At 35.9% G+C, this 14,380-nt stretch overlaps 1 protein-coding gene across 1 annotated transcript in view; it reads right to left on the bottom strand.

Annotated features, from left to right (window-relative positions):
• The window catches only part of LOC125280006 (serine/threonine-protein kinase mTOR), a 178,071-nt gene that overhangs the window by 16,591 nt on the left and 147,100 nt on the right, over positions 1–14,380 (bottom strand). The window contains exons 20-25 of the mRNA XM_048210303.1: positions 13,040–13,187; positions 11,863–11,985; positions 8,620–8,702; positions 8,445–8,517; positions 8,285–8,359; positions 6,595–6,730 (exon numbers count right to left, since the gene is read on the bottom strand). Of these exons, the coding sequence (XP_048066260.1) occupies positions 6,595–6,730; positions 8,285–8,359; positions 8,445–8,517; positions 8,620–8,702; positions 11,863–11,985; positions 13,040–13,187 (638 nt within the window). The remainder of the gene's footprint in view (positions 1–6,594; positions 6,731–8,284; positions 8,360–8,444; positions 8,518–8,619; positions 8,703–11,862; positions 11,986–13,039; positions 13,188–14,380) is intronic.

Raw genomic sequence — 14,380 nt, 5'->3', positions numbered from 1 at the left:
TCCGATTAAGTTAAAGATTTGGAGCGATGTAAACAGTGGCTGCGGGCCATCAAACACCCGAAGTTTGGAGATGACACCGTTATAGAAAACCTAAAAAAACGCAGAATATGTAGTCTCCATTTCAAGCACGAGGACTACGAACCAAATATCTTTGCAATGAAGAGAACCATTCTGAAGGACACTGCGATATCATCGATATTCACTTTCCCAGAGGACGAACAGCCTGGGCATCTGGTACTAAGCGTATTCGCCTAGAGGTAAGACTCGCTGATACTAGACTGATAACACAGTAGCCTATATGTAGTGTTGTAGGTAGCAGTAAAACTGCAAACTTAGCAAAGTAACGTTAGATAGACAATTACATATAAGTTGCATATAAGTTGACTGTTATCAAAGTAAAGCCACTGTTCTGTAAAACTGAGTTAGTCTATTTATCTATTTATGCTAACGTTGCCACAAAAGCCTGTTGCTGTACTGGTTGAGATGACTGCAGAGACCGATAAATTTGCGAGATGAACCACTGATGTAGTGCAGACAAAATAAAGTTAATTACTGTAAGCTTAAAAATATAATTGACACCCACTTTTGATAAAATCTTTGATTTATGTCCGTGAGTAACCTCAAACGCGCATATGTATGGGCGTGGTGAAAAAAATGCGGAACTACCTGCTATTACTGGCTGTAGTTTTAAGCCTCTGGCCAAAAAAGCCTCCGATGACGCAAAATGACGATTTTTGAGTCATCGGAGGCTTTTTTACAGAATAAAAATGCATAAATCTCTCATCTCGGGCTGATATGAAGGGGGAAACACGGTAATTCGAAAATACTAGTGGTATTCTACTAATACAAAGCTTAATGCTAAATCCTGAAGTAACCCTTTAAGCGCACCATATTCTCCCCATCTGTATGGTAAGAGGAGTTTGCTCCCTTTGAGCTCAAGCATTAGCCCCGGGCCTGTGGCCATATTTTGGAAGTAGCAGGCCCTTCATGAGGCCTGCTCATCATTTCAGCTGCGTGGTTTCACGGTTATGCCTGCAGATGATGCAGATGGCTTTGACCACTTAAGGCCCATTAAGATGATACTGGTCGCCTGGCAGTGAGTATATCAGAGGTCTCCAGTCAGAGTGTGAGAATCACAACCAAACCTGTTTCAACCACAGTGTTACAATCACATGGACTAAGGCAAAACTCCAATTTTCCAAAGTTGTAACTGTGCGGACCACAAGCAATACATTTGCTGTGCATAACGCACAGTTTGACTGTTGTCGTCCGAAACGCAGAACACAGAGGACAGGAGAATGTGCAGTTTGGTGCAATGTCCCCTATGTAGTATCCCCTACTACATTTAGAGAAGTTGACATAGGAGAATGAGAGAGAGGTTGTCAAGTGGGCATTGGGTAAACTATGAAAGGGAACCTTGAAAAATCCTTTAAGGTCAACTACCCTAAAGTATATGAGCAGTCTGTTTTTTTTTCTGAAGTTTATGAATCAACAGCAGGATTGTGTGGCTCTAGTATGTTTAAAGGCCCTGATATACTTCAAACGAAATCGAAGGATGAACTAATGTGATATCATTTAGAACAAAATCAGGCCAAAATGAAGTTCGGAACGGCTTGCCAAAGCGAACTCTCAGGAAAAGTTCGCTCCAGCTGCAAAACACCTTCGTACTATCATTGGTCCGTGACGATAACGTAATAGGAGGTGTGCGCTGAGGCTCCGCCTTCTTTCAAGTGGAACTCTTCTCTCATTTCGTCTTTTGAGTCTGTCGAGGTAAGATCTCTGTGGGTGAGAACATGAACACACTGGATAGCCGTTCTATAGTAGAAAATGAAGTTGTGCTTCTCATGAAATGAGGCACTGATACTGTTTTTCATGTTTGATACTGCAAAGCTACTTGCTTTTAAGCAATTTATTGTATAGAATGCCATATAAATAAATGTGACGTGACTTTACTGGAGTGCTAATTTGCAGAACTTGTGCTAACATACCCATGTTGTTATGATCAGATGCTTTCTTCTTTCTTCTGATCATCGTAAAGCGTTGGAGCTACTGTCTGAAAAAGACTGAGGTACCGGAGCTTTAGGTTGGACAAGTTTTTGTTATGTGCTGCAGAACTAAAGTATATTGAACAAGTTCTTGGACAAGTCCATGCTGTATGCTGTAGGACTGGAAGACGCTGAACAACATCCGTACATTTTAAAGTGTGTTGGACACGTTTATTCACTGTGCTACAGAACTCAAACATGTCGGACAGTTACAGTTGGGCTTGCACTATAAATAGCGTATAATATTGCATCTGTTCTCTGCGGTACGATTGGTTGGGTGTTAACATTTTATTCATATAACGTTACGGGGCGGGGTCTACAGGTGATTCCATCGTTTGCGCCTCGTGGGTCATGTATGGGTGGGGCCTTATACTGGTGAGAGGATTTGATGCGGGTGGGTTTGAGAATATGGGGTTCTTGACTGTTAATGTAATGTTCATTGTTTTGTATGTTTGTTTGTTTTTTTGTTTTTTTTCTCTGACAACATGTTGTGGTATGATAGGAAAGCATCTGTGGAATGGCTAATTGTTTAAAAATTGTATCCTGGAATATAAATGGTTCACATAATCCGGTTAAAAGAAGAAAATGGTTAAGTTACCTAAAATCTAATGATGTTGACATTGCTTTAGTTCAAGAAACACACATGATGGGTACAGAGGCTGAAAAGCTTAAACGGGACTGGGTGGGACAAGTTTTTCATAATTCATTTAATAGTAAGAGAAATGGAGTAGCAATCCTGGTGCATAAGAGGGTAAACTTTGTCATGATTAAGCAAAAGAAGGATGACGAGGGTAGGTTGATCTGGCTGGAGGCCATCATTAATGGGCAAAAATTTTATTTTTGCAATATTTATACTCCTAACAAGGAGGACAGTGATTTTTTTCATATGGTTAATAAGATGATTGGAGGGCAGATGGGAAGTAGGTTAATCATGGCAGGAGATTTTAATCAGATACAAGATGCTTTTCTGGACAGAACTACCTACCATAAAGCTGTACCCAGGGACAGATTGGCTATACAGCTCATGATGAAAGATTTAGGGTTGATTGATATATGGAGGCTTGTAAATCCCAGAGAGAGAGAGAGTATACCTTTTTTTCACATAATCATAAATCATACTCAAGGATAGACTATTTTCTTGTTTCTGCCGATATAGTCGAGTCAGTGGTTGACTGTAAGATGGGGTGATTGCTTTGTCTGATCATGCTCCAGTGGAGCTAACATTTGGCACTAACTCTAGGCCACCAAGACAAAATAGATGGAGATTTAACACATCTTTGCTACAGGATCAGAGTTTTGGTGCATCACTTGGTGTTCATTTGAAAGAATTTTTTTAATTTAATGTAGGCTCCACTGAAAGATTGGGGACAGTGTGGGAAGCATCCAAAGCTTTTGTTAGGGGTAAGGTAATACAACATGCTAGTTTGATAAAGAGACTGAATAAAGAAAAAGTTAAAGCAATTGAATCTAAAATAAAAGGTCTAGACAGAGAATTGTCACTCAAATATTCAGAGAGAGGTTTAAAATGAATATGCGAGTTGAAATATCAGCTTAACGATTTATAATAAGGCGGCAGAATATGCAATGTTCAGAATGCGTACAGCTTTTTATGAGAGTGGAGAAAAGACTGGTAAACTGTTAGCAAGACAATTAAAACAAAAGGATGCTAGTTTTACAATCTCAGCAATTAAAAATAAAAAAGAAGAAGTAGTAACCAATAATTCAGATATTAATAACGTTTTTTAAAAATTTTATAAACAACTATACGAAGCAGAATCAACTCCAGACTATGGTAGTTATAAGGACTTTTTTTCCAAAGTCACGCTTCCCACTTTGTCTTCAGATCAGCTTGAGATGCTAGATGCGCCTATAGAAGAATCTGAAGTAAGGGCTGCAATAATGTCAGTGAAGACGGCTAAGTCACCAGGTTTGGACGGCTTTCCTGTCGAATACTATAGGAAGTACACTGACATTGTTGCACCAATATTAAGAGAAGTATATAGAGAGGCACTGGCTTTGGAACAATTGCCTCCAACATTTAATGATCCACTAATCACTCTAATTGTTAAAAAGGACAAGGATCCTTACGATCCTGGGAGTTTTCGGCCAGTTAGTTTAGAAATTGTTGATTGTAAAATTTTGTCTAAAGTATTAGCATTGAGGTTGGAAGGTGTTTTATCTCATATTGTTCATAATGACCAGGTAGGCTTTATTAGAGGGAGATCCTCTTCTGATAACCTTCGATCACTACTCCATTTAATATGGCAAAACCGTAATGAGAATGTACCGGTTGCTGCCTTCTCGCTAGATACAATGAAGGCATTTGAATGGGGATATTTAATATATACTTTACAAGTTTTCGGTTTTGGACCAGTATTCCTCAAATGGGTCAAGGTTTTGTATTCTGCACCTCGTGCAGCAGTTTTGTCAAATGGCATCGTCTCTCCTTTCTTTAAATTAGGGCGAGGCACAAGACAAGGGGATCCATTGTCTCCTTTGCTTTTTACCTTGTTTTTGGAACCTTTGGCAATTGCAATTAGGAGGGACGAAAGAGTGAAAGGTGTTTAGATGGGTGATAGGGAATATAAACTTTTTTTATATGCAGACGATATTCTTTTGTTATTGTCAAAACCAAATACTTCTATACCTGGTGTGATGGATATTATTGAAAACTTTTCCCAGATATCAGGTTATAAAGTTAACTGGCAAAAGTCAGAAGTAATGTCAATTTCGGTAGGATGTTCGCGGGCTGATGTGGGAGCTTTTCCTTTCAAATGGATACCAACTGGAATGAAGTATTTAGGTATTAGGCTTTCAAGGAACTTACATGATATTGTTCAGATTAATATAACCCCTGTACTTCAGAGAATTAAGACAAATTTGGCCAAATGGAAAATGTTAAATTTATCATTGTGGGGAAAGGTGAATACGATTAAAATGATGGTATCATCCAAGATTAATTATATTTTTATGATGATCCTCTTAGAGTTTCCATCATCTATATTTAAACAATATGATCAGTTAGTTCGGGAATTTTTGTGGGAGGGGAAGAAACCCAGAATACCTATGAGAAAGATGTTTGCCACTAGAATTAAGGGCGGTTTAGCGCTACCAGATATAGAACTTTATAATACTGCATTTGAATTTATTAAAATATGTAAGCATTGGCCAGACAAGAATGCAGATGGCATAGGCTGGTTGGAAATAGAGAAAACTTTAACTTCCCCATTTGGTGTTACTGAAGCTTTATCTCAGCAACCATCAGCTTTGATGGGGGATTTGGACATTAAGCCTATATTGGAACACTCACAGCATGTCTGGAGGAAAGCTCATAAGATATTTCATTTGTCTCACTTCAAGCAAGGCTATTCTTCTTTATGGAACAATCCGGTTATTAAGATAGGGAAGAAAACAGTGTATTGGAAGGACTGGTTTAAAAAAGGCCTAAAAACAGTCAATGATTTATATGGGCAAAGTACAATTTACTCATTTCAGGAGTTGAAAGACAAATTTAAATTACTGGATAAAAGAGATTTTTGGAAATATCTCCAGTTAAATAGTAGTATAAAATCAGTTGGATTTAAGTCAGGTGGAGAAGAAAGTGAATTAATACATTTTTTAAAACTCCCAAGTTCAGTACAAACGTCATCTTTTTATAGAATGGCTGCAAACAAATTGTATGGGAATAGTAACAATTTAAGAATAATATGGGAAAAGGATCTGGATGTGGAATTTGAAGAGGGTATATGGGAGGTCATAATGTCTGGTGTAGGAGGGCCAATGAGCGATATTAGAAGCAAACTTATACACTACAAAATAATTAATCGATATTACTGGACACCAGTAAGACTTCATAAGTTAGGTTTAATGCAGGGTAATTATTGTTGGAAATGTGGTCACTCTATTGGCACGTTTTTGCATTTAATGTGGGATTGCCATTTGGTGGCTCCGTACTGGACAAGAGTCATTCAGACCATTGAGAAGTGGATGGAGCAGCCTATACCTTGCTCTCCAAGATTTTGTCTTCTTGGAGATATAACTGCTCTACGGAAGGGAATATCTAGAGTACAGGCTGGTCTAGCTGTTGCTGGATGCATTACGGCTGCCAGAGTGGTGCTGCGAAATTGGAAGAACACAGACACTCCCTCTTTTAAGGACTGGATTGAGCTTATGACTTCTAATGCATCATATGAACGTATGCTGGCAAAACTTACGGACTCCACCTATGCTTTCAATCAGAGATGGGGTAGCTTTCTGAACTATTTGGAAAACAAGTAGAGATGTTTTTTTTTTTTTTTTTTTTTTTTCTTTAATTTTAACATCTATGGATGTTCAGTTTTGGTATTGTATGTGTTTGTGTATTCTATGCTTGTGGGTGAAAAGTTCAAATAAAAAAGTTAAATGACAAAAAAAAAAAAAAAATAACAGTATATCGCTGCTCACATATTTCAAACTTCGTTTTACCCCTAAACAAAGAATGAAAAAGAACTTTGCCGTGAGTATATTGAGGTCTTTACTCTTTTGAATGAGGAAAAGTTTGTGTGCTTACTATCCATAAGCCTCCAGTTGAGTAATGGGTCATAGACAAAGGCCTCCAGCACAGCCATGACACTGTCCCTGTGTTCACGCAGTACTTCCATCACTGTGTGGCATGTAATACGGTAGTTACCATCCAGTCCGGTTACCTGAGAGGAAACATGATCTGTTGTTCAGCCATAAAGATAGTGAATGTCATTTAAGCACAATGGACAATGCAGGGGGTTAAGTAAATGGATACCTGAGGCTTAGCATAGACATCTTTGGATGTGTCTAGGGCCATCTTTTGATAAAATACTAGAATGTCTGTGTTTTATGTACCACTGTATAATGGCATCTGCTAAATCTCCAACATCACAGCAAACGAAATTGTATTTTGCCTTAGTTGTGAATGTGTTTGCAGTCTAAATTAAATGTAACAAAATAATGACAAGAACACACGTTTTCTATTGGTTGTCCTCGCAAGCTGCAAGGAAAAACAAACAGTGCAACCAGTGTAGTTTTTTCCCCCCTCATTAGTATCAATGGTTATATTTGGTATTATTGCTGTCATGGAGTGAAGTTACTTGGGGATTTTTAGGTAAAGCTACAGGTGTGCCCTGCTTGCAACCCTTTTATGTTTTGTCAGGCTGTTTAAAATTTCATTTAATATAATTCTAACATATCTGCTTCTATGACTCTTATATGATTGTAAATTTGTGCCCTATGTGTTTTATGCATAGTTTGGAATAAAGTTTGGGTACCTGAGCTTATAATTGAGGTGTAAAAGTTGTATGCTCCCTCACTTGCATCAATAAACAGTGACGTTGAATGTTTCTCCAGGGGGTCATGATAAAGATTGCACAGTCACAGGTTGTGAATTTTATTGAAAACAGTAATAACTTGAAATGTGTGCTTTATTAATATTTGATGGATGAAAATATTTTAAAATGTGTAAAAATATGTGGGGTAAATTATGTGTCGGATATCAATATATTCAGATTGGAGATATGGGGGTTCACCTTTTCAGATTTGGGGATCACCCTTTTTCCCCTAGTATTTAGAGAGAATTTTGTGGTGTGATTGCCATTAATTGGAAAATAATTTCCTTGGTTTTTGTAGGATTCCACAATATTCTTTTTACTATTTTTATTAAATTACTTATAGGATCACATACTCACATACTTTCAAGTCATTCATAAGACAACAAACTCAGAAACATGTGGCTCATTGTTAAGACAAATGAAAACCGAATCAGCTCAAAATATCAAAAATGTTCGACATCCTCTAACTGGATGGAATCATAGTCTGAAGCCAAAAAAATGTGTGCTCATTATATACTATGCAGTTTTCAGTGAAATCTGTCAACTCCGACTGCACAAAATCTGCAGACTGGCTATAAATTTCCACAACTAGCGTTGACTCCTCTAAATTACAAATCAGGGCAAAAGTCTTGGCAAAAGTCATGTAATATATTGCAGCCTTGTACCTGGAGTGACAGTGTATCTGAGTAATCGCAAAATCGCAGACATAGTGGTCTGAATATGTTGATCTCTGTACAGAAAATTTAAACCCTTTTGGCTAAAGAATAGAACAAAATGAGTTTTATAGTGATTTTTATAAAAAAAATTACCAGTTATGAAATGTAGCTAGTAAAGTCAAGGTGAAAAAGCTTTTAGAGCTTTAACACTCCAAATACTCTCACATGCAAGTAACCATCTTACCTCCATGGCATTGGTTAACATCCGGGTTAATCTGAAAGGTATTTTCTCAGGAAATTTTTCTCTGGTCATTGCAACCTTAAAATATTAAACAAAATGTCAGTTATAAACAAACAAATCTACTGTATGTTGCTTAATTTTTGTTGTTTCTAAGAATAACTACCTCAAAACAATCTCCAAAATCGATATGTAGTATCTTTCCACTAAGCCTGTCCAACATTAGATTGGAAGGATGTCTGTGTTTGGAGGGAAAAAAGATTATGCATAATCTAATTTATAATGAATAAACTAGTTTGATAAGTGCCGATAAAATGCACTAATTTCTGTTCAGTTTGTACCTGTCCCCGAGCCCTAAGATATAACCAACCATGGACATGACAGCTAGTGAGCGGGTGTAGTTGGTCCTCCTGTCAAACCAAACCTGTATAAAGAGGAAAGCTATGTAAACCCATTTTTCATTTTATAAATTAAAATAATAAAATAAAGCATAAATAACTGATAGTATCTTAATTTTATCATTATTTTTTAATTCCTGAAACAACACATTTCTGTAGATACAATGGTATCTACAATGGCATACATTTCACTGCTAGAAAAGAGAGAAAAAGTACACACATCCAAATTATCTCCAAGAGATGCAGGATCAAAACGAAACATATGAAAGTAAATGAGGAAAATTCGCACAGTTTAACTATTCCCTTTATTTGTGAAATAAACAGCAAGATTTCAGATTTTCTTGTTTATTTTCATAATTTTCACCACTCAGTATAATGCCGAATCTCTTGATCAAATGTCCCGGGCAAATTTCATGTCAAAATCAAACAAAACTATATTTTACAAATAGTAAATAAAGCCCAATCTTACATGGAAGAAATGCAATTTTCACTGCTGTAATACATTAAATTAAAATAATCCTGTCTGGACATTTTTTCCACAATACAAATTTTCTGTATTTATGGTAATGAAATTAAATGCTTAAATTTGATGTTAAAATTGGCTTCATGTTGTTTATGCACAATTTATAGTTACTTCAAATATCATTATTTCTATAGATGGGTTTCCGTGCAACGTCATCACAGAGATGCACGCTCAACTAGGGGGCAGAAAGCAATTGTCTCACCATTACTGAGACTTAATTTCTTAATATAATCGGCGGAGTCCGCACTACCTAGGCTTCCAAAGTAATTGATGCTAGCCATTTCCTCACTGTCACACACCTAGCAAGCTGTCACAGGTCTCATGTCTTGTACAGTATGTTTACAGTATCAAATTTCTTTCAAATGTGGCGGGTCGTGTGTATAGACTTGTCATAGACATTTAGGATAGAAAGGCTCAACAACCAAAAAAAACTAGGTAAGTTCATAAATTCAGAGGATATGTCAGGTTTTTTATGATTAGCAAACTTAGTTGGCCAATTTCATTCTAGACCTGGATGACTAACATTATAACTTAGCCTACTAGTCAGCTAACATTTTACATCATGTTATATTAATATGCAAATGAAACAAACGATTCAACTCTGAAATGGCAGTTTATTATTGAGTAAACAAGATATATAATATATATTCTTTGTGGGGTTCATTAATGGTGATAAATAATTCAGCAGAACAGATGCTGTAGGCTACCTGCAGAGATTTGCATCCACCTCTTTTCTCAGCATAAATGACTGTTACCTGTGCATGCAGAACTCGGCATACTGGGACGTTCTAAAACGCTTAACGTGAAAAAGCTTAACGTGGCTTAATTTAATAAGACAGTGTTATTAACTATCCAAACTTAGTAAACACCATACTAATAAAGCGTACTATGTACAGAAAAGCAGATGAGCCCAGAATATGAACGCAACACATTTAATTAAGCATTTTCCTCCCATAAAGAAAACGCTTAACATGGCTTAATGTAGCCTACTAAGACAGTGACACTAAAAGACCAAATTTAGTAAACACCATACTAATAAAGTATACTATACAGAAACATTGGTTTGTAGAGAATTTGATCTTTTAATATTAGTAGGCTACATTAAGTGACGTTAAGCTTTTACTTTATAACAGTTTTCTATGGGAGGAAAACACAACGTTTAATTAAATGAACTGCGTTCATATTCATATTCATAACTGCTTTTCTGTCCATAGTATGGTTTATTAGTATGATGTTTACTGAGTTTGGTCTGTTAATATCACTGTCTTAGCACATTAAGCCACGTTAAGCGTTTTTTCTGGTATAAGACTCCTTAGCGGTTTTGCCCCCTAAATGGGCGCGCATCCAGTATTGTTTGCATACAAGAAACCCGTCTATTTCTTATTTAATATTTTGGGGTGTGATATGACCCAGATGTGTTTTTGGCAGATTTCAGGCAATTTACTGCATGTCTATTCCAGGGCACTTCATGAAGTCATAGCTCTATTCAGTAGTGCAACCCTCTACAGACACATGGGCAAAAGAATGGCCATTGGCTAGTAATTTTTTTTAACCAAACCAATATTTAAACAAACTTTTATATCACTTGCTTCATGGGTGAACGAATCATTCATCTGTTGGATTAATTACTGAGTGATTCAATTCAAGGAAAGTGCTTTGCAGCACCTACTGGTGGTTTAAGTTTCATATTTAAAGTATAATTTTATTTATTTATTTTTATTTTTTAATGTAATATTTCAATGTTCAAAATATTATTTTTAAACCATCAATCTCATATTATTAATTATGCAATTGTAATTGCAGTGTAAATACATCTAAATCCTGCTTTAGGTGCACTGCAGAAGTGGCACAGAAGCAGCAAGAGTGGATTTTGTTGATAATGATTTCATTTGATTGGTGACAGCCTATAGTTCCTTATTATTATTCTAATTTAATTTAGTGATTAAATGCAAGAATTTGACAATACATGATGCATACATCTAATAAAAAAATTGCCATTATAAAGGTAAAAATCCACTGAAAATCAGTTTAAGGGTGTATGTAGTGGAAAAGTTAATTTCTTTCACTGCTGTAAACAAACCACCACACAGAAAATGTAGAATATGAAAAGCTTTGGGAGTAAGCTGTCCACAACAGACCAGCCAATATACCAGCACAAAATCACACTTAGCAAAATACTGCCTAATTATCGGTATTATCTTACAAAATCTCAGAAAATATTTATATATAGTATTTTTTGTCAATATTGCACACCCCAAATTCCTTCTTTATTTAAATTTTAAATGTCTCATTAAATAAATAAGCTTAAACATTCCATCAAACGCTCAGTAGTGTTCTAGTGTAGGCGCTCTAAGCGGTCATAAGACAAAACATGTGTCACAGTGAAAATATATCTGTACTTAAACATATTCTAAGCCTCTAACTCAATCGATGGCGAGTGAAATATAACAATTTATTACCCAGTGGCTAATGACAGTAATGATTTAGTTGCCTAGCACAAAAACTAATCACATGTGTGAGTGATTTATTCGTAGTGTAGAGGGCTGCAGAAAGACTTTAATATGAAGTGACTGGAATGGACTCTGATCACAGCTAATATGACCATATGCCTAATATACAACACAAAAGTTTTTTTGATGAAAAGGAGAGAAGAGAATGCGAACCTCTGAACTGGGACTCTTAAGCCAGAGCAGTTTGGCCAGGTCGTCTCCTGCTGTATTGTTCACGGCATGCTCAAACACCTCCACCTTCTCCATGAGAGTCAAGTGATCATAGTCAGGGGCCATCTAACATAAATGACAGTTTTAGCAAAAAATGTAATTAAATGAGTTATTTCAGAGATCAGTATTACTTCTTCAGTTCTTCACTTCCTCCTGCACTATGCCAAATGATGCATCTGCATGATATAGCCCTTTTTAATTGGTCAATGTACAGGGTGTCTAAAGCTCACGGTTGGTAACCAGAAGCTTGTTGGCTCTAGCCATGAGTTAGCAACATTTCTGTACTCATTTAAAGAATTTAACTTTGAATTTAAAGTTTGTTTTTGATAGAAGAGTTTACTTCATGACTTATTTTATTTCATGCCCCACTAGCCAGGTTTCCATCTAAGGATTTATTTATTTATTTATTTATTTTTTTTGCGGAAAAAGGTTTAGCGCTTCGAAATAGTTACCGATGTCGAACACAATATTTTTACACAATCAAGGGCTTTAACACAAAATAATTTGGTGTCACATGACAGAATTAGCCTACAGGCATAATCCGCGTTCGTGGATTTGCTCCCATTAAAGCACAGTTTCTTTGTAATGTTCAAAGGTGCATTAAATATATTATATTCATATTATTGAATTGTATATGCAATTATGAATATGTGTCTTATTCTTACTATAGGTAATACTAATACGTGTTACCTCTCAAACATCATTCATCCTTATATTTGTAATTTTGTCTTGATTATACATTTTAATTTGATGTTTATTTTATTTTGTAATGTTGCAAGTTAAAATTTATTAATTTTGCTCTGATGATAAAAAAGCCATTGCATTCTCTACAATAAAAAATTTGTCAACTTAAAATGTAAAGCTGTATTAAGTGACAACTTGGATATTTGAGTTATCTCAAGTTAAATCTGTTAAATCTGGAAGTTATTCCAACACAAATTCTTAAGTTGTGGTAGTTAATTGAACAATATTTTTTTAACATTGTACAAATTTGGAATAGGCATTTTTTTCCCATTTTTTTTGTAATAATAGTAATATATAATAATATAATATTGGTCAATTTTGACTATGACTTTAAAGGCAAACAGGAAGCTGTATTTTCATGCTTAAGACATGTTACCCTAAGCATAATGCGGTGTTCAATGTTGAGTAGAATCTTCTTCTTCTCTCGGTAGTCTCGAATCAGTGCATGCAGCGTGTCACAGTGAGGTACCCAGCCGATCAGACCAGAGTTGGTGGAAAGTGGGATCACAGCATAGCGCTGAATACTGTTCAAACACATTCATTTAAGGAAACAAATTCAAAACATTAGCCACAAAAATTATATCACCATAACCTACCTACGTATAAGGCTGGGTGATATTTTTTAATAAGTTTTGAAAAGGTAATTAAATATAAAGTGATAAATAGGCCAAATTCCTTTAGTCATAACTGTGGTAAAGACCTAAGAACAAAACAGTTACTGTTTGTAAGATAAAAGGCTGCACAAATTAGGAAATTCTGTACGAAAATAGCTCAACATCTATTTAAAAATATATATATATAAAATATAGCTTTTTGGAGATGCGTTGTTGTTCACAGAAAGATAGGCATGCAGAAAAGTACCTCATCCCTACAGTGAAGTATAGTGGTGGATCTTTGATTTTGTGGGGCTATTTTTCAATCCTGGACAACCTGTTAGGGTACATGGTATCATGGATTCCACAACTTAAATCAACACTTGACTGCCTCAGCCAGGAAGCTTAAACTGGGTCAAGGCTGGATCTTCCATCAGGACTATGATCTAAATTACATCTCAAAATCAACACAAAAAAGTTCTCTGAAAACAGAATCAAGATTTTGCCATTGTCATGCTAGTCCCCTGAAGCATATAGACATAACATATAGAAAACCTATGGATTGTACTACAGAAGGGAGTCCACAAGCATGGACCTCTGAATTTGAAGTATCTGGATAGATTCTTGATCGTTTTAGATCCCTTGCCACATGTTGTTCAACCTTTTTATGCATTACAGGAGTAGATTCAGAGCTGTTAGCTGTAGGTGGTTTTAGATAAATGCTAAGATAAAAAGTTTTATTACATCACAAAGGCTATGGCTATAAGAACATTCCAAGACATTAAAGGTTCCTAGAGACACAGTTGGTAGTATTATTTGTAAAGTTGAAAATGTATGGCACCATAGCAAACCTTCCAGGGCACTGAAGAAAAACAACAATTTCTTGAAGGGGAATAAGATTTTTGATCAGATCAATGACCTGATCAAAGGAGGAAAAAAACATTTCAGTGCAGACTATAAGAACAATACTAAACAAGCACTCTTCAATGAACGCCACTCTTGACCAAGAGAAAAAAAGGCTGAATTAAATATGCTAAAAGGAATTTTGATAGGCCTGTGGTGTTCTCAAAGAATGTTTTATGGAGTGATGAGACCAAACTGAACTTTTTGGACCCATATATAAA

Source organism: Megalobrama amblycephala, linkage group LG12 (genome assembly GCF_018812025.1).
Source record: "Megalobrama amblycephala isolate DHTTF-2021 linkage group LG12, ASM1881202v1, whole genome shotgun sequence".
Lineage (NCBI taxonomy): Eukaryota > Metazoa > Chordata > Actinopteri > Cypriniformes > Xenocyprididae > Megalobrama > Megalobrama amblycephala.
Note: the sequence above shows the minus strand (reverse complement) of the source record. Positions and strands in the feature narration are given on the sequence as shown.